Source organism: Oncorhynchus gorbuscha, unplaced genomic scaffold, assembly GCF_021184085.1.
Source record: "Oncorhynchus gorbuscha isolate QuinsamMale2020 ecotype Even-year unplaced genomic scaffold, OgorEven_v1.0 Un_scaffold_1303, whole genome shotgun sequence".
NCBI classification, from domain to species: domain Eukaryota; kingdom Metazoa; phylum Chordata; class Actinopteri; order Salmoniformes; family Salmonidae; genus Oncorhynchus; species Oncorhynchus gorbuscha.
In genome coordinates this window covers 95,408-115,000 of record NW_025746120.1, presented here as the reverse complement: position 1 = coordinate 115,000, position 19,593 = coordinate 95,408, and the positions used below count along the sequence as shown (strand labels likewise).

General features: G+C 50.0%; 2 protein-coding genes across 4 annotated transcripts in view; one reads left to right on the top strand and one right to left on the bottom strand.

The window, feature by feature from the left end:
- LOC124022128 (transmembrane protein 255B-like) overlaps positions 1–28 on the top strand; it is a 2,860-nt gene extending 2,832 nt beyond the window's left edge. Inside the window, exon 2 of the mRNA XM_046337176.1 lies at positions 1–28. This exon is cut by the window's left edge and continues 784 nt beyond it. The gene's annotated coding sequence lies outside the window, so the exon portion shown is untranslated.
- An 8,696-nt stretch (positions 29–8,724) lies between these two features.
- The window catches only part of LOC124022127 (growth arrest-specific protein 6-like), a 40,356-nt gene continuing 29,487 nt past the window's right edge, over positions 8,725–19,593 (bottom strand). For 2 of the 3 annotated variants that reach the window (XM_046337174.1, XM_046337172.1), the window contains exons 10-15: positions 18,801–18,990; positions 18,331–18,495; positions 18,073–18,241; positions 14,615–14,757; positions 10,975–11,182; positions 8,725–10,336 (exon numbers count right to left, since the gene is read on the bottom strand). In XM_046337174.1, coding sequence (XP_046193130.1) covers positions 10,185–10,336; positions 10,975–11,182; positions 14,615–14,757; positions 18,073–18,241; positions 18,331–18,495; positions 18,801–18,990 — 1,027 coding nt within the window. In that variant the 3' untranslated portion in view covers positions 8,725–10,184. The remainder of the gene's footprint in view (positions 10,337–10,974; positions 11,183–14,614; positions 14,758–18,072; positions 18,242–18,330; positions 18,496–18,800; positions 18,991–19,593) is intronic. The other variant, XM_046337173.1, reaches the window with a different exon arrangement.

The following is a 19,593-nucleotide window of genomic DNA, read 5'->3' as shown; positions in this document are numbered from 1 at the left end:
GATAAATCAATGGGAAGTGGTCCAGATACAGCCTCTAGCCTCACCTGGTTAGCAGTTAGCACAGACCTGAAGGAACCAGATGGTGTGATGGCTTCCATCTACCCTTCCAACCAATCAGATATGGCTTCCATCTACCCTTCCAAACAATCAGATATGGCCTCCATCTACCCTTCCAACCAATCAGATATGGCCTCCATCTACCCTTCCAACCAATCAGATATGGCCTCCATCTACCCTTCCAACCAATCAGATATGGCCTCCATCTACCCTTCCAACCAATCAGATATGGCCTCCATCTACCCTTCCAATCAATCAGATATGGCCTCCATCTACCCTTCCAACCAATCAGATATGGCTTCCATCTACCCTTCCAACCAATCAGATATGGCCTCCATCTACCCTTCCAATCAATCAGATATGGCCTCCATCTACCCTTCCAATCAATCAGATATGGCCTCCATCTACCCTTCCAACCAATCAGATATGGCTTCCATCTACCCTTCCAACCAATCAGATATGGCCTCCATCTACCCTTCCAACCAATCAGATATGGCCTCCATCTACCCTTCCAATCAATCAGATATGGCTTCCATCTACCCTTCCAACCAATCAGATATGGCCTCCATCTACCCTTTCATCCAATCAGATATGGCCTCCATCTACCCTTCCAACCAATCAGATATGGCCTCCATCTACCCTTCCAATCAATCAGATATGGCCTCCATCTACCCTTCCAATCAATCAGATATGGCCTCCATATACCCTTCCAATCAATCAGATATGGCCTCCATCTACCCTTCCAATCAATCAGATATGGCCTCCATATACCCTTCCAATCAATCAGATATGGCCTCCATATACCCTTCCAACCAATCAGATATGGCCTCCATCTACCCTTCCAATCATTGCTTCTTACCCAGCTATCAGATTAATCCAGAACTCCACACAACAACGAGGTAAGAACTAGAAGGTACTAGGAGTCTAGGGACTAAGAGATTATGGGCTAGGAGAGAAGGGGCTAGGAGAAGGGTCTAGGGTGTGTTTTTGGACCAGGCCAGAGAATGTAGCAGAAGACACCTCACAGACAGATAAGCCATGACAGAGAGAAGACCTCTGGACTTTAATAATCATCTGTTAATGTAGTGCAGGTTAGACCCCAACTACCCCCAGCTACCCCACTCTGCCCCTTTGGGTTAGACCCCAACTACCCCCAGCTACCCCACTCTGCCCCTGTAGGTTAGACCCCAACTACCCCCAGCTACCCCACTCTGCCCCTTTGGGTTAGACCCCAACTACCCCCAGCTACCCTACTCTGCTCCTGTAGTTTAGACCCCAACTATCCCCAGCTACCCCACTCTGCCCCTGTAGGTTAGACCCCAACTACCCCCAGCTACCCCACTCTGCTCCTGTAGGTTAGACCCCAACTACCCCCAGCTACCCCACTCTGCTCCTGTAGGTTAGACCCCAACTATCCCCAGCTACCCCACTCTGCTCCTGTAGGTTAGACCCCAACTACCCCCAGCTACCCCACTCTGCTCCTGTAGGTTAGACCCCAACTATCCCCAGCTACCCCACTCTGCCCCTGTAGGTTAGACCCCAACTACCCCCAGCTACCCCACTCTGCCCCTGTAGGTTAGACCCCAACTACCCCAAACTACCCCGCTCTGCCCCTGTAGGTTAGACCCCAACTACCCCACTCTGCCCCTGTAGGTTAGACCCCAAACTACCCCACTCTGCCCCTGTAGGTTAGACCCCAACTACCCCACTCTGCCCCTCTAGGTTAGACCCCAAACTACCCCACTCTGCCCCTCTAGGTTAGACCCCAACTACCCCACTCTGCCCCTGTAGGTTAGACCCCAACTACCCCACTCTGCCCCTCTAGGTTAGACCCCAACTACCCCACTCTGCCCCTGTAGGTTAGACCCCAACTACCCCACTCTGCCCCTGCAAGTTTGAACACGTTTTAAATGCCCTGCTGCGTGGCTACGATGTTGACTTTGGCATGTTATTTATCAATCTGTTAATAGCAATATTGAAATGCTTATAACGTTGTTATAGTAATCATGTATTGACCTATTGCCTTTATCGTGGATGTCATACATATATTTACCTTTCAACAGTTTCTGTCTCTAGACTTCCAGGCTGACTGTCCACAGTATTTATCAAACTATCATGTGCAATTATTAAACTGAACCAGTAGCTTTTAGAGTCTTCTAACTATATAGTGTCTATAAAATGATATATATACCACCAGACTGGTGATCCCAGTAACTTATAGACCTACTGTATCTCCTAGAATGGTTAATAACAGTCTTGTTTAATCTTCATATATAGTTTATAAAGTGCATATACAGTACCAGTCAAAGGTTTGGACACACCTACTCATTCCAGGGTTTTTCTTTATTAAAAAATAACTATTTTCTACAATGTAGAATAATAGTGAATACATCAAAACTATGAAATAACACATATGGAATCATGTAGTAACCAAAAAAGTGTCAAACAAATCTAAATATATTTTAGATTCTTCAAAATAGCCACCCCTTTGCCTTGATGACAGCTTTGCACACACTTGGTATTCTCTCAACCAGCTTCACCTGGAATACTTTTCCAACAGTCTTGAAAGAGTTCCCACATATGCTGAGCACTTGTTGGCTGCTTTTCCCTCACTCTGTGGTCCCAACTCATCCAAACCATCTCAATTGGGTTGAGGTCGGGTGATTGTGGAGGCCAGGTCATCTGATGCAGTACTCCATCACGTTCCTTCTTGGTAAAATAGCCCTTACACAGCCTGGAGGTGTGTTGGATCATTGTCCTGTTGAAAAACAAATTATAGTCCCATTAAGCGCAAACCAGCTGGGGTGGCATATCGCTGCAGAATGCTGTGGTAGCCATGCTGGTTAAGTGTGCCTTGAATTCTAAATAAATCACAGACAGTTCACCGGCAAAGCAACCCCACGCCATCACACCTCCTCCATGCTTTACGGTGGGAACCACACATGTGGAGATCAGCCGTTCACCTACTCTTCGTCTCACAAAGACACATCGGTTGGAACCAAAAATCAAACATTTTCACTCATCAGACCAAAGGACAGATTTCCACCGGTCTAATGTCCATTGCTCGTGTGTCTTGGCCCAAGCAAGTCTCTTCTTCTTATTGGTGCCCTGTAGAAATTTGACCATGAGGCCACAAGGCTCCCTAAACTCTATCAGCATATCGAATGCGCGACGCGGGCTGGTAGCATTCTGGACCATTGCTACTCTAACTTCCACGATGCATACAAAGCTCTCCCCCGCCCTCCCTTCAGCAAATCTGACCATGACTCCATTTTGTTGCCCCCTGCCTATAGACAGACACTAAAACAGGAAACGCCCATGCACAGGTCTATCCGATGCTGGTCTGACCAATCAGATTCCACGCTTGAAGATTGCTTCGATCATGTTCCGGGTAGCCTCAGACAATAATATTGATGTATACACTGACTCGGTGAGGGAGTTTGTTAGCAAGTGCATCGGTGATGTTGTACCCACTGTGACTATTAAAACCTTCCCTAACCAGAAACCGTGGATTGATGGCAGCATTCGTGCAAAACTGAAAGCTCGAACCACAGCTTTTAATCAGGGCAAGGCAACTGTAAACATAACCGAATACAAACAGTGTAGCTATTCCCTCCGCAAGGCAATCAAACAAGCAAGGCGTCAGTATAGAGACAAAGTGGAGTTGCAATTCAATGGCTCAAACACGAGACGTATGTGGCAGGGTCTACAGTCAATCACGGATTACAAAAAGAAAACCATTCCTGTCGCGGACGTCTTGCTCCCAGACAAACTAAACAACTTCTTTGCTCGCTTTGAGGACAATACAGTGCCACTGACATGGCCCGCTACCAAAGCCTGTGGGCTCTCCTTCACCGTGGCTAACGTGAGTAAAACATTTAAACGTGTTAACCCTCGCAAGGCTGCCGGCCCAGACGGCATCCCTAGCCGCGTCCTCAGAGCATGCGCGGACCAGCTGGCTGGTGTGTTTACGGACATATTCAATCAATCCCTATCCCAGTCAGCTGTGCCCACATGGTTCAATATGGCCACCATTGTTCCTGTTCCCAAGAAAGCTAAGGTAACTCAAATCAAATTTCAAATCAAATTTATTTATATAGTCCTTCGTACATCAGCTGATATCTCAAAGTGCTGTACAGAAACCCAGCCTAAAACCCCAAACAGCAAGCAATGCAGGTGAAAAACTCCCTAGAAAGGCCAAAACCTAGAAAGAAACCTAGAGAGGAACCAGGCTATGTGGGGTGGCCAGTCCTCTTCTGGCTGTGCCGGGTGGAGATTATAACAGAACATGGCCAAGATGTTCAAATATTCATAAATGACCAGCATAAATGACCAGCAGTAACTGAACTAAATGACTATCGCCGCATAGCACTCACTGCTGTCATCACGAAGTGCTTTGAGAGACTAGTCAAGGATCATGTCACCTCCACCCTACCTGATACCCTACCTGACACCCTACCTGACACCCTACCTGACACCCTACTTGACACCCTACCTGATACCCTACCTGATACCCTATAGACCCACTCCAATTTTCTTACCGCCCCAAGAGGTCCACAGACTGCCTATCTCATCTGGACAAGAGGAATACCTATGTAAGAATGCTGTTCATTGACTACAGCTCAGCATTTAACACCATAGTACCCTCCAAACTCGTCATCAAGCTTGAGACCCTGGGTCTCGACCCCACTCTGTGCAACTGGGTCCTGGTCTTTCTGACGGGCCGCTCCCAGGTGGTGAGGGTAGGTAACATCTTCACCCCGCTGATACTCAACACTGGGGCCCCACAAGGGTGTGTTCTCAGCCCTCTCCTGTACTCCCTGTTCACCCACGACTGCGTGGCCACGCACGCCTCCAACTCAATCATCAAGTTTGCTGACGACACTATAGTGGTAGGCTTGATTACCAACAACGATGAGACGGCCTACAGGGAGGAGGTGAGGGCACTCGGAGTGTGGTGTCAGGAAAACAACCTCTCACTCAAAGTCAACAAAACAAAGGAAATTATTGTGGACTTCAGGAAACAGCAGAGGGAGCAGCCCCCCATCCACATCGACGGGACAGTAGTGTAGAAAGTGGAACATTTTAAGATCCTCGGCGTACACATCACGGACAAACTGAAATGGTCCACCCACACAGACAGTGTGGTGAAGAAGGTGCAACAGCGCCTCTTCAACCTCAGGAGGCTGAAGAAATTTGGCTTGTCACCTAAAAAACTCACAAACTTTTACAGATGCACAATCGAGAGCATCCTGTCGGGCTGTATCACCGCCTGGTACGGCAACTGCTCCGCCCACAACCGTAAGCCTCTCAAGATTGGTAGTGAGGTCTGCACAACGCATCACCGGGGGCAAACTACCTGCTCTCCAGGACACCTACAGCACCCGATGTCACAGGAAGGCCATAAAGATCATCAAGGACAACAACCACCCGAACCACTGCCTGTTCACCCCACTATCATCCAGAAGGCGAGGTCAGTGCGGGTGCGTCAAAGCTGGGACCGAGAGACTGAAAAACAGCTTCTATCTCAAGGCCATCAGACTGTTAAACAGCCATCACTAGCATAGAGAGGCTGCTGCCAACATACAGACTCAAATCTCTGGCCACTTTAATACATTTCATAAATGGATGTAATAAAGGTTTCACTAATCACTTTAATAATGTCTACATATCCTACACATCTCATGTATACTGTATCATCTACTGCATCTTGCCTATGCCGCACGGCCATCTCTCATCCATATACGTATCATCTTTATCATCATTATCTTATTCATGCCTTTACATTCGGGTGTGTAAGGCAGTCGTTGTGAATTTGTTAGATATTACTGCACTGTCAGAACTAGAAGCACAAGCATTTCGCTACACTTGCATTAACATTTGCTGAACATGTGAATGTGACCAATAACATTTGATTTGAAGGCCTGTCTCTGAACAGTTGATGTTGAGATGTGTCCGTTACTTGAACTCTGTGAAGCATTTATTTGTGCTGCAATTTCTGAGGCTGGAAACTCTAATGAACGTATCCTCTGCAGCAGAGGTACCTCTGGGTCTTCCTTTCCTTTGGCCGGTCCTGATGAGAGCCAGTTTCATCATAGTGCTTGACATGTTCCGTATTGACTGACCTTCAAGTCTTAAAGTAATGATGGACTGTCGTTTCTCTTTGTTTATTTGAGCTGTTCTTGCCATAACATGGACTTGGTCTTTTACCAAATAGGCCTATATTCTGTATACCAACCCTACCTGGTCACGACACAACTGATTGGCTCAAACGCATTAAGAGGGAAAGAAATTACACAAATTAACTTAAGGCACACCTGTTAATTAAAATGCATTCCAGGTGACTACCTCATGAAGCTGGTTGAGAGAATGCCAAAAGTGTGCAAAGCTGTCAAGGCAAAGGTTGGATACTTTGAAGAATCTCATATTTGGATACTACATGTTTCCATATGTTATTTCATAGTTTTGATGTCTTCACTATTATTCTACAATGTAGAAAATAGTTACACAAAAAAAACTAGAATGAGTAGGTGTGTCCAAACTGAAATAGAAATTTGAGAGAGAGAGTAGGAAGGGCCTGGGTCAGAGAGTAGGAAGGGCTTGGGTCAGAGAGTAGGAAGGGCCTGGGTCAGAGAGTAGGAAGGGCCTGGGTCAGAGAGTAGGAAGGGCTTGGGTCAGAGAGTAGGAAGGGCTTGGTTCAGAGATTAGGAAGGGCTTGGTTCAGAGATTAGGAAGGGCTTGGGTCAGAGAGTAGGAAGGGCTTGGTTCAGAGATTAGGAAGGGCTTGGTTCAGAGAGAAGGAAGGGCTTGGTTCAGAGAGTAGGAAGGGCTTGGGTCAGAGATTAGGAAGAGCTTGGGTCAGTGAGAAGGAAGGGCTTGGTTCAGAGAGTAGGAAGGGCTTGGTTCAGAGAGTAGGAAGGGCTTGGGTCAGTGAGAAGGAAGGGCTTGGTTCAGAGAGTAGGAAGGGCTTGGTTCAGAGAGTAGGAAGGGCTTGGTTCAGAGATTAGGAAGGGTTTGGTTCAGAGATTAGGAAGGGTTTGGGTCAGTGAGAAGGAAGGGCTTGGTTCAGTGAGAAGGAAGGGCTTGGTTCAGTGAGAAGGAAGGGCTTGGTTCAGTGAGAAGGAAGGGCTTGGTTCAGTGAGAAGGAAGGGCTTGGTTCAGTGAGAAGGAAGGGCTTGGTTCAGTGAGAAGGAAGGGCTTGGTTCAGAGAGTAGGAAGGGCTTGGGTCAAAGAGTAGGAAGGGCTTGGGTCAAAGAGTAGGAAGGGCTTGGGTCAAAGAGTAGGAAGGGCTTGGGTCAAAGAGTAGGAAGGGCTTGGGTCAAAGAGTAGGAAGGGCTTGGGTCAGAGAGTAGGAAGGGCTTGGGTCAGAGAGTAGGAAGGGCTTGGGTCAGAGAGTAGGAAGGGCTTGGGTCAGAGAGTAGGAAGGGTTTGGGTCAAAGAGTAGGAAGGGCTTGGGTCAAAGAGTAGGAAGGGCTTGGGTCAAAGAGTAGGAAGGGCTTGGGTCAGAGTAGGAAGGGCTTGGGTCAGAGAGAAGAGATTGGGTCAGAGAGTTGGAAGGGCTTGGGTCAGAGAGTTGGAAGGGCTTGGGTCAGAGAGTTGGAAGGGCTTGGGTCAGAGAGAAGGGCTTGGGTCAGAGAGAAGGGCTTGGGTCAAAGAGAAGGGCTTGGGTCAGAGAGTTGGAAGGGCTTGGGTCAGAGAGTTGGAAGGGCTTGGGTCAGAGAGAAGGGCTTGGGTCAGAGAGAAGGGCTTGGGTCAGAGAGAAGGGCTTGGGTCAGAGAGAAGAGATTGGGTCAGAGAGTTGGAAGGGCTTGGGTCAGAGAGAAGAGATTGGGTCAGAGAGTTGGAAGGGCTTGGGTCAGAGAGAAGAGATTGGGTCAGAGAGAAGGGCTTGGGTCAGAGAGAAGGGCTTGGGTCAGAGAGAAGGGCTTGGGTCAGAGAGAAGGGCTTGGGTCAGAGAGAAGGGCTTGGGTCAGAGAGAAGGGCTTGGGTCAGAGAGAAGGGCTTGGGTCAGAGATTAGGGCTTGGGTCAGAGAGAAGGGCTTGGGTCAGAGAGAAGGGCTTGGGTCAGAGAGAAGGGCTTGGGTCAGAGAGAAGGGCTTGGGTCAGAGAGAAGGGCTTGGGTCAGAGAGAAGGGCTTGGGTCAAAGAGAAGGGCTTGGGTCAGAGAGAAGGGCTTGGGTCAGAGAGAAGGGCTTGGGTCAGCGAGAAGGGCTTGGGTCAGAGAGAAGGGCTTGGGTCAGAGAGAAGGGCTTGGGTCAGAGAGAAGGGCTTGGGTCAGAGAGAAGGGCTTGGGTCAGAGAGAAGGGCTTGGGTCAGAGAGAAGGGCTTGGGTCAGAGAGAAGGGCTTGGGTCAGCGATTAACTGGAACATAAATTGAGAGGAGAACCAAATGTTTGAAATGTGAACCAACTTTTCTCACTGTGGTGGGATCCCGGTATTAAAATGTTTTACATGATTAAAAAATACTGACTGAACCAAGTGATTTGTTATTACGCTTCTGGTTCCACCTAGTGGTCATGTGATGTAGTTGCAGTGTTCAGCTCTGATGACCAGGGCCCTGTTCAAACCTAGCGGACGACATCGGGTCCCATTTGGGACATTATCATGGTCACACTGGGCTAAGACATAATGAGCAGCACAATGAAAAAATAAATCTCTCCACAACCAGTTTTAAAACTCCCATGTCATCATCTTTATTACGTTTTCAAATCAGACTGAATTGATGTGATCAGGGATGTAAAGACTAAAAGACAGGAGAACAAATCAGCAGCGAAACAAACCTATAGTATAATAAACACACAACACAGAGGAGGAAAACATCCATCGCTCCATTGTGAAACTCATCAGAAACTCTCGATCCCAGAGGAGGAAATACTGTAGCCCTTTCTGGCCTAATGAAAGATGTTTGTTCTGACATTCTGGAGAGAAGTGGACCTGTTTTGGGTGATTATCTCAATGCGTTCAGGTCTTTATTTCCTTTGGTCTTTTTTCTAAAAAGCATCACATTATTTACACATACAGTATATTACAACACTTCCACTCCTATTCTCTCAGTAGCTCAGTGTGGTGAAGCAGTGCTCTTGATGCCCTCCCCCGTGTGTCTGATTGGTTACTGCATGTTAATTCGCCTCGTCTGATTGGCTTAAAGTGTGTTCCTGGCGTGTGCTGATTGGTGATACTGAGGGAAGGAGGGCGGGGCATGTGAAAGGGGGACAGTAATGGAGTGTTTCATTGGCTGACGGTGGGTGGATGTAACTACAGAGGACTAGAAGCATGGTTTGGGAGGGGAAGGAAGGGTCTTTAATGGGGTCATATTAACAGAAGGCAGAGCCATATGCTGTAATCTGTAGGCAGTGTGCAGAGCTAAATTGCAGGTAGACTAAGTTTGCATTAAGTTGGAAAAGCACCGAACAGATGTTTTTATTAAACTCAGTCCATTTTCACCTGCGATGGTGTGCAAGTTTTACAACAACAAAGCCTTGTGCTACTGAATTACACCCCACACACCTTATAGGGTTTGTTCCACAATGGACTGGGTCAGTTGACCAAACCTCTTCTGGAGTACTGCCAGTTATTCCACTTATGGATCCAGTTTGATCACCGTGAGCTCTGACGAAGGCCGATACATGAGCTCATTACACTAAAACATACGGTCAAGAGCCGTGTGAAATATTGGATTTTTGTTTTCGAGACATCACTGAATTTTCCTACGCACCTGCAACCTCAGATGTGAGAGTGCTGCTCCTACATTCAATCACGCTGAGGGCAGAATGACTGAGGGTTGGTCAGGAGAAGGGTTGGCCACACGGCCAGCTCCTGAGTACATTCCAAATGGCACCCTATTCCCTAAATAGTGCACTAGTTTTGACCAGAACCCATAGGGGTCATATAGGGAATAGAGTGCTATTTGGGACTCAGTCCTTGCTTAGGTTAAGGCCCTGTGGGTTATGGTGGACTGTAGTGGACGGGGTGAAGTTTCCCCTTGCTACAGATCTAGGATCAGCTTCCACTCCCCCTAATCCTAACCTTAACCATCTGTGGGGGAAATGTCAAACTGACCCAAGATCAGTGTCTCGGGGCAACTCCCCCCTGCTCCAGTGAGGACGGGGCTGAAGGGGACTGCAGTGGTCACAAGGCCCCCCCCAGCAGAGGGCAGGAGTGGGAGCGGATGTCGTTGTGTTTGTGGAAGGCCTCGTCCAGGTCCAGAGCCAGGCCGTTGATCGTCACCTCCATGCAGCCGCGGTAGAACGACGACACCAGGGTCGACACCAGGGGCACGTCTGGTACAGGGGTTAGAGGTCACAGGTCAGAACGGAAATTAATGACACCAGGAGAAGTGGTTAATAGTAATGGTGAAACTGTGTGTGTGTGTGTGTGTGGGGTGTTTGTCTAGAGTACAGTAGTAATGAGTGTGTGTTACATGTCTCCCTCTGCCTATACCCGTCTACCTCACCGGGGAGCCCTCCTATACCAGTCTACCTCACCGGGGAGCCCTCCTATACCCGTCTACCTCACCGGGGAGCCCTCCCATACCAGTCTACCTCACCGGGGAGCCCTCCTATACCAGTCTACCTCACCGGGGAGCCCTCCTATACCAGTCTACCTCACCGGGGAGCCCTCCTATACCAGTCTAACTCACCGGGGAGCCCTCCTATACCCGTCTAACTCACCGGGGAGCCCTCCTATACCAGTCTAACTCACCGGGGAGCCCTCCTATACCAGTCTACCTCACCGGGGATCTCTCCCATACCCGTCTACTTCACCGGGGATCTCTCCCATACCAGTCTAACTCACCGGGGAGCCCTCCTATACCAGTCTACCTCACCGGGGAGCCCTCCTATACCCGTCTAACTCACCGGGGAGCCCTCCCATACCAGTCTACCTCACCGGGGAGCCCTCCTATACCAGTCTAACTCACCGGGGAGCCCTCCTATAAAGGTGGTTGAAGGCAGGCTGAGGTCAACAGTCTCCTGTCCAGGTGTGGTGTGACTCTGTCCAGGCTGACCGTCCACCTCTAGTATGGTCAGGTTCCCACTGACCGTCACATTGACCTCATGAACCTCTGCATCACACAGGAAGGCCGGGGCGCTGGCCACGATCACATCACCCACAGAGACCAGGACATACTGGGGGGGGGGGGGGGGACAGACAGTCAGACAGACATCACACTCGACACAAACAAAACATGAATTAATACGGACAGAGTCGGAGTCAGACAGACAAAGAGAGTCAGACAGACATCACACTCGAGACAAACAGAACAGGAATTCATACAGACAGACAGACGTCAGAGTCAGGCAGACAGAGAGGTCAGAGTCAGAAGACAGAGGTCAGAGTCAGACAGCCAGACAGAGGTCAGAGTCAGGCAGACAGAGAGGTCAGAGTCAGAAGACAGAGGTCAGAGTCAGACAGCCAGACAGAGGTCAGAGCCAGGCAGACAGAGAGAGGTCAGAGTCAGAAGACAGAGGTCAGAGTCAGACAGCCAGACAGAGGTCAGAGTCAGACAGCCAGACAGAGGTCAGAGCCAGGCAGACAGAGAGAGGTCAGAGTCAGAAGACAGAGGTCAGAGTCAGACAGCCAGACAGAGGTCAGAGTCAGGCAGACAGAGAGGTCAGAGTCAGAAGACAGAGGTCAGAGTCAGACAGCCAGACAGAGGTCAGAGCCAGGCAGACAGAGAGAGGTCAGAGTCAGAAGACAGAGGTCAGAGTCAGACAGCCAGACAGAGGTCAGAGCCAGGCAGACAGAGAGAGGTCAGAGTCAGAAGACAGAGGTCAGAGTCAGACAGCCAGACAGAGGTCAGAGTCAGACAGCCAGACAGAGGTCAGAGTCAGGCAGACAGAGAGAGGTCAGAGTCAGAAGACAGAGGTCAGAGTCAGACAGCCAGACAGAGGTCAGAGTCAGACAGGCAGACAGAGGTCAGAGTCAGAAGACAGAGGTCAGAGTCAGACAGCCAGACAGAGGTCAGAGCCAGGCAGACAGAGAGAGGTCAGAGTCAGAAGACAGAGGTCAGAGTCAGACAGCCAGACAGAGGTCAGAGTCAGGCAGACAGAGAGGTCAGAGTCAGAAGACAGAGGTCAGAGTCAGACAGCCAGACAGAGGTCAGAGTCAGGCAGACAGAGAGGTCAGAGTCAGAAGACAGAGGTCAGAGTCAGACAGCCAGACAGAGGTCAGAGCCAGGCAGACAGAGAGAGGTCAGAGTCAGAAGACAGAGGTCAGAGTCAGAAGACAGAGGTCAGAGTCAGACAGCCAGACAGAGGTCAGAGTCAGACAGCCAGACAGAGGTCAGAGTCAGACAGACAGACAGAGGTCAGAGCCAGGCAGACAGAGAGGTCAGAGTCAGACAGCCAGACAGAGGTCAGAGTCAGAAGACAGAGGTCAGAGTCAGACAGCCAGACAGAGGTCAGAGCCAGGCAGACAGAGAGAGGTCAGAGTCAGAAGACAGAGGTCAGAGTCAGAAGACAGAGGTCAGAGTCAGACAGCCAGACAGAGGTCAGAGTCAGACAGCCAGACAGAGGTCAGAGTCAGACAGACAGACAGAGGTCAGAGCCAGGCAGACAGAGAGGTCAGAGTCAGGCAGACAGAGAGGTCAGAGTCAGAAGACAGAGGTCAGAGTCAGACAGCCAGAGGTCAGAGTCAGACAGTCATGCATGCAGGGCAGAATTAGACCAATATCCATTAATAATAACAACTTTAAAAAACAATTCAGTTTTGGAAACATACAGTGACATATCATATCATTACCAAGCCCTGCAATACCAGGAGCTGAGCAAATAAGAGAGTCCCCTCATCCAGCTGGTCCTGAGTTCACTAACCTGTTCTACTAACATACTGAAGCCTCAGTCCCCTCATCCAGCTGGTCCTGAGTTCACTAACCTGTTCTACTAATATACTGAAGCCTCAGTCCCCTCATCCAGCTGGTCCTGAGTTCAGAAACCTGTTCTACTAACATACTGAAGCCTCAGTCCCCTCATCCAGCTGGTCCTGAGTTCACTAACCTGTTCTACTAATATACTGAAGCCTCAGTCCCCTCCATCCAGCTGGTCCGGAGTTCAGAAACCTGTTCTACTAACATACTGAAGCCTCAGTCCCCTCATCCAGCTGGTCCTGAGTTCAGAAACCTGTTCTACTAACATACTGAAGCCTCAGTCCCCTCATCCAGCTGGTCCTGAGTTCACTAACCTGTTCTACTAACATACTGAAGCCTCAGTCCCCTCATCCAGCTGGTCCTGAGTTCACTAACCTGTTCTACTAACACACTGAAGCCTCAGTCCCCTCATCCAGCTGGTCCTGAGTTCACTAACCTGTTCTACTAACATACTGAAGCCTCAGTCCCCTCATCCAGCTGGTCCTGAGTTCACAAACCTGTTCTACTAACACACTGAAGCCTCAGTCCCCTCATCCAGCTGGTCCTGAGTTCACTAACCTGTTCTACTAACACACTGAAGCCTCAGTCCCCTCATCCAGCTGGTCCTGAGTTCACTAACCTGTTCTACTAACACACTGAAGCCTCAGTCCCCTCATCCAGCTGGTCCTGAGTTCACAAACCTGTTCTACTAACACACTGAAGCCTCAGTCCCCTCATCCAGCTGGTCCTGAGTTCACAAACCTGTTCTATTAACACACTGAAGCCTCAGTCCCCTCATCCAGTTGGTCCTGAGTTCACTAACCTGTTCTACTAACACACTGAAGCCTCAGTCCCCTCATCCAGCTGGTCCTGAGTTCACTAACCTGTTCTACTAACACACTGAAGCCTCAGTCCCCTCATCCAGCTGGTCCTGAGTTCACAAACCTGTTCTACTAACACACTGAAGCCTCAGTCCCCTCATCCAGCTGGTCCTGAGTTCACAAACCTGTTCTACTAACCCACTGAAGCCTCAGTCCCCTCATCCAGCTGGTCCTGAGTTCACAAACCTGTTCTACTAACATACTGGAGCCTCAGTCCCCTCATCCAGCTGGTCCTGAGTTCACAAACCTGTTCTACTAACATACTGAAGCCTCAGGACCAGAACATCCAATCAATCAGAATAAACCAAATTACAACACAGTCCAAACAAAACTACATTGCTTACTGGGAAACACAAACACAATGCAGTGCTATCTGGCCCTAAACGACACAACAGCAGAACCTGAGACGGAGCTGCATTTCCTCAACAAAATGTCAAAAATATAAAACAATTAGAGAGAGTGTCATTTCCCCAAATGTGAAACCCTTATTCAAGATTTCAAAGACCTCTCTGATGAGAGAAGGCTACCCGTCCTGTTGGGGGAGGACGCAGAGAGCTGTGGGTTGGCAGAGCACTACATTGCTGCCTGCCAGTGTCTGACTGACCAACCAACCAACCTGCACATGTCCTCCATTGTGATTATCGTTCAATGGTTATTTTGACCCTTGATTATTGTTGTTACTGTTGTCCCTGACAATATTGATTATTATTATTAATTATGTTAATATTGTAAATCTCTAAAGTAAGCTTTCTCAACATCTACATTGTTACTTCATGCCAATAAAGCAAATTGAGTCAGACAGACCGACAGCGTCGGGCCAAGTAACCTCTCACCTCCCGCCACTCCTGGTTGTCTCTGTGGTAGTCGGAGAGAGAGATGGACAGAGGGACGCTGTCCTGATAAACCAGGGACAATAGAACCCCAACAGTGGAGGCTGGTCTCAGAGTCAGCTGGATACTCAGAGACTGGGACTCTGCTGGGGGAGAGAGATGAGAGTCAGCTGGATACTCAGAGACTGGGACTCTGCTGGGGGGAGAGATGAGAGTCAGCTGGATACTCAGAGACTGAGAGTCAGCTGGATACTCAGAGACTGGGACTCTGCTGGGGGGAGATGAGAGTCAGCTGGATACTCAGAGACTGAGAGTCAGCTGGATACTCAGAGACTGGGACTCTGCTGGGGAGAGATGAGAGTCAGCTGGATACTCAGAGACTGGGACTCTGCTGGATACTCAGAGACTGGGACTCTGCTGGATACTCAGAGACTGGGACTCTGCTGGGGGAGAGATGAGAGTCAGCTGGATACTCAGAGACTGGGACTCTGCTGGGGAGAGATGAGAGTCAGCTGGATACTCAGAGACTGGGACTCTGCTGGGGGAGAGAGATGAGAGTCAGCTGGATACTCAGAGACTGGGACTCTGCTGGGGAGAGATGAGAGTCAGCTGGATACTCAGAGACTGGGACTCTGCTGAATACTCAGAGACTGGGACTCTGCTGGATACTCAGAGACTGGGACTCTGCTGGATACTCAGAGACTGGGACTCTGCTGGATACTCAGAGACTGGGACTCTGCTGGGGGAGAGATGAGAGTCAGCTGGATACTCAGAGACTGGGACTCTGCTGGATACTCAGAGACTGGGACTCTGCTGGATACTCAGAGACTGGGACTCTGCTGGGGGAGAGATGAGAGTCAGCTGGATACTCAGAGACTGGGACTCTGCTGGATACTCAGAGACTGGGACTCTGCTGGGGGAGAGATGAGAGTCAGCTGGATACTCAGAGACTGGGACTCTGCTGGATACTCAGAGACTGGGACTCTGCTGGGGGAGAGATGAGAGTCAGCTGGATACTCAGAGACTGGGACTCTGCTGGATACTCAGAGACTGGGACTCTGCTGGATACTCAGAGACTGGGACTCTGCTGGATACTCAGAGACTGGGACTCTGCTGGGGGAGAGATGAGAGTCAGCTGGATACTCAGAGACTGGGACTCTGCTGGATACTCAGAGACTGGGACTCTGCTGGGGGAGAGATGAGAGTCAGCTGGATACTCAAAGACTGGGACTCTGCTGGATACTCAGAGACTGGGACTCTGCTGGATACTCAGAGACTGGGACTCTGCTGGGGGAGAGATGAGAGTCAGCTGGATACTCAGAGACTGGGACTCTGCTGGGGGAGAGATGAGAGTCAGCTGGATACTCAGAGACTGGGACTCTGCTGGGGGAGAGATGAGAGTCAGCTGGATACTCAGAGACTGGGACTCAGCTGGATACTCAGAGACTGGGACTCTGCTGGGGAGAGAGATGAGAGTCAGCTGGATACTCAGAGACTGGGACTCTGCTGGGGGAGAGAGATGAGAGTCAGCTGGATACTCAGAGACTGGGACTCTGCTGGGGAGAGATGAGTCAGAGACTGGGACTCTGCTGGGGAGAGATGAGTCAGAGACTGGGACTCTGCTGGGGGAGAGAGATGAGAGTCAGCTGGATACTCAGAGACTGGGACTCTGCTGGGGGAGAGAGATGAGAGTCAGCTGGATACTCAGAGACTGGGACTCTGCTGGGGGAGAGAGATGAGAGTCAGCTGGATACTCAGAGACTGGGACTCTGCTGGATACTCAGAGACTGGGACTCTGCTGGGGAGAGAGATGAGAGTCAGCTGGATACTCAGAGACTGGGACTCTGCTGGGGAGAGAGATGAGAGTCAGCTGGATACTCAGAGACTGGGACTCTGCTGGGGGAGAGAGATGAGAGTCAGCTGGATACTCAGAGACTGGGACTCTGCTGGGGGAGAGATGAGAGTCAGCTGGATACTCAGAGACTGGGACTCTGCTGGGGAGAGAGATGAGAGTCAGCTGGATACTCAGAGACTGGGACTCTGCTGGGGAGAGAGATGAGAGTCAGCTGGATACTCAGAGACTGGGACTCTGCTGGGGGAGAGAGATGAGAGTCAGCTGGATACTCAGAGACTGGGACTCTGCTGGATACTCAGAGACTGGGACTCTGCTGGGGAGAGAGATGAGAGTCAGCTGGATACTCAGAGACTGGGACTCTGCTGGGGAGAGAGATGAGTCAGAGACTGGGACTCTGCTGGATACTCAGAGACTGGGACTCTGCTGTGGAGAGAGATGAGAGTCAGCTGGATACTCAGAGACTGGGACTCTGCTGGGGAGAGAGATGAGAGTCAGCTGGATACTCAGAGACTGGGACTCTGCTGGGGAGAGAGATGAGAGTCAGCTGGATACTCAGAGACTGGGACTCTGCTGGATACTCAGAGACTGGGACTCTGCTGGATACTCAGAGACTGGGACTCTGCTGGGGAGAGAGATGAGAGTCAGCTGGATACTCAGAGACTGGGACTCTGCTGGGGAGAGAGATGAGAGTCAGCTGGATACTCAGAGACTGGGACTCTGCTGGATACTCAGAGACTGGGACTCTGCTGGGGGAGAGATGAGAGTCAGCTGGATACTCAGAGACTGGGACTCTGCTGGGGGAGAGATGAGAGTCAGCTGGATACTCAGAGACTGGGACTCTGCTGGGGAGAGATGAGAGTCAGCTGGATACTCAGAGACTGGGACTCTGCTGGGGGAGAGATGAGAGTCAGCTGGATACTCAGAGACTGGGACTCTGCTGGGGGAGAGATGAGAGTCAGCTGGATACTCAGAGACTGGGACTCTGCTGGGGGAGAGATGAGAGTCAGCTGGATACTCAGAGACTGGGACTCTGCTGGGGGAGAGATGAGAGTCAGCTGGATACTCAGAGACTGGGACTCTGCTGGGGGAGAGATGAGTCAGCTGGATACTCAGAGACTGGGACTCTGCTGGATACTCAGAGACTGGGACTCTGCTGGGGGAGAGATGAGAGTCAGCTGGATACTCAGAGACTGGGACTCTGCTGGATACTCAGAGACTGGGACTCTGCTGGATACTCAGAGACTGGGACTCTGCTGGATACTCAGAGACTGGGACTCTGCTGGATACTCAGAGACTGGGACTCTGCTGGATACTCAGAGACTGGGACTCTGCTGGATACTCAGAGACTGGGACTCTGCTGGATACTCAGAGACTGGGACTCTGCTGGATACTCAGAGACTGGGACTCTGCTGGGGAGAGAGATGAGTCAGAGACTGGGACTCTGCTGGGAGAGGGATGTGGTTATACACACACAGGTCAATGTGTAAACGATACATACAAATCAGAAGATGCATAGAGACACACACACACACACACACACACAACACACACACACACACACACACACACACACACACACACACACACACACACACACCAGACCCACCATATGTGATGTTGAACAGAGCGAAGCCTGTCCCAGGGTAATAGGTTCCGGGCTGTTCTGTACTGAAACACTGCATGTTGTCATTAGACCTGATGGTCTCCTGAATGGACGTATCCTCTCCGGTTAACCAGCGCCACTCACGCATACAGCCATCAAACCTCGGGTTCACCTGGAGAACACACATTAGGCAGAGAACACAACACGCACATCTCCGCATAACAGAGATTGTAGAGAGAACAGACCCCACCCCCCCCTAACCTGGTTGATGAGACTGTCCTCTTTGAAAGGGACGCCCCCTACAGTCAGGTTGAGTTCATGCATGCCTTTCTTCAGGGTGAACAGATTTCCATTCACAGCTATCTTCATCACTGCCTCCCTGTCAATCTTAATCACCAGACTCCGCCCCTGCTCCTCCACTGAGATCTACAGACCAATCAGAAAAGACAGGAGCTCCAATTGTAAAAAAAACAAAAAAACATTTGACACGTTCTTATCCTACAGTGTCTCAGTCCTGAATGATATCCTATTTCCTATACAGCACACATTCTGACCAGGTCCCCAGTAACACCTCCTCCAACAAGTAGTGCACTACATAGGGAATAGGGGGCCATTTGGGATGCACCCCTGAGTCAATGACCCCTCAGGAGAGGAGATGCCACTTTAGACTATTGAGACCCAACCCATAAGTTACCCCCCCCCACCTTGTAAACCCCAGAATAACCTCTGACCTTTCTCCACTGTCCGTCGTTGACGGCAGGCCCACTGCTGGTGACCCGGCTGACCGCCCCGTACCTCAGCTGCAGCTCCAGTTTCCCATGATGCATTGCAAGAACAATCCAGGAACTGTTCAGGTGACCACCAGCGAAGAAGATGACCCCCTCTGGGTCAAAGGTACGGAGGTCAAACTCAGCTGAGAAGCTAGAGGAGGGAGAGACAAAGACAGGATGTAATATAATTCTACAATGGGACAAGACTATGGTTGGAACTATGAACCCTTACAATGCTTATGCCTTGCTGACATCTTTCCAGGTCTCTTGGAAAAGAGGGTGAAACCTCAGGAGACTGGTAAGGTTAAAAGGTTAGAGGTTAAAGGTAAGGCCTACCCAGTCTGGACTCTCCTGCAGTAAGGTTAAAAGGTTAGAGGTTAAAGGTAAGGCCTACCCAGTCTGGACTCTCCTGCGGTAAGGTTAAAAGGTTAGAGGTCAAAGGTAAGGCCTATCCAGTCTGGACTCTCCTGCAGTAAGGTTAAAAGGTTAAAGGTAAGGCCTACCCAGTCTGGACTCTCCTGCAGTAAGGTTAAAAGGTTAGAGGTTAAAGGTAAGGCCTACCCAGTCTGGACTCTCCTGCGGTAAGGTTAAAAGGTTAGAGGTCAAAGGTAAGGCCTACCCAGTCTGGACTCTCCTGCAGTAAGGTTAAAATGTAAGGCCTATCCAGTCTGGACTCTCCTGCAGTAAGGTTAAAAGGTTAGAGGTTAAAGGTAAGGCCTACCCAGTCTGGACTCTCCTGCAGTAAGGTTAAAAG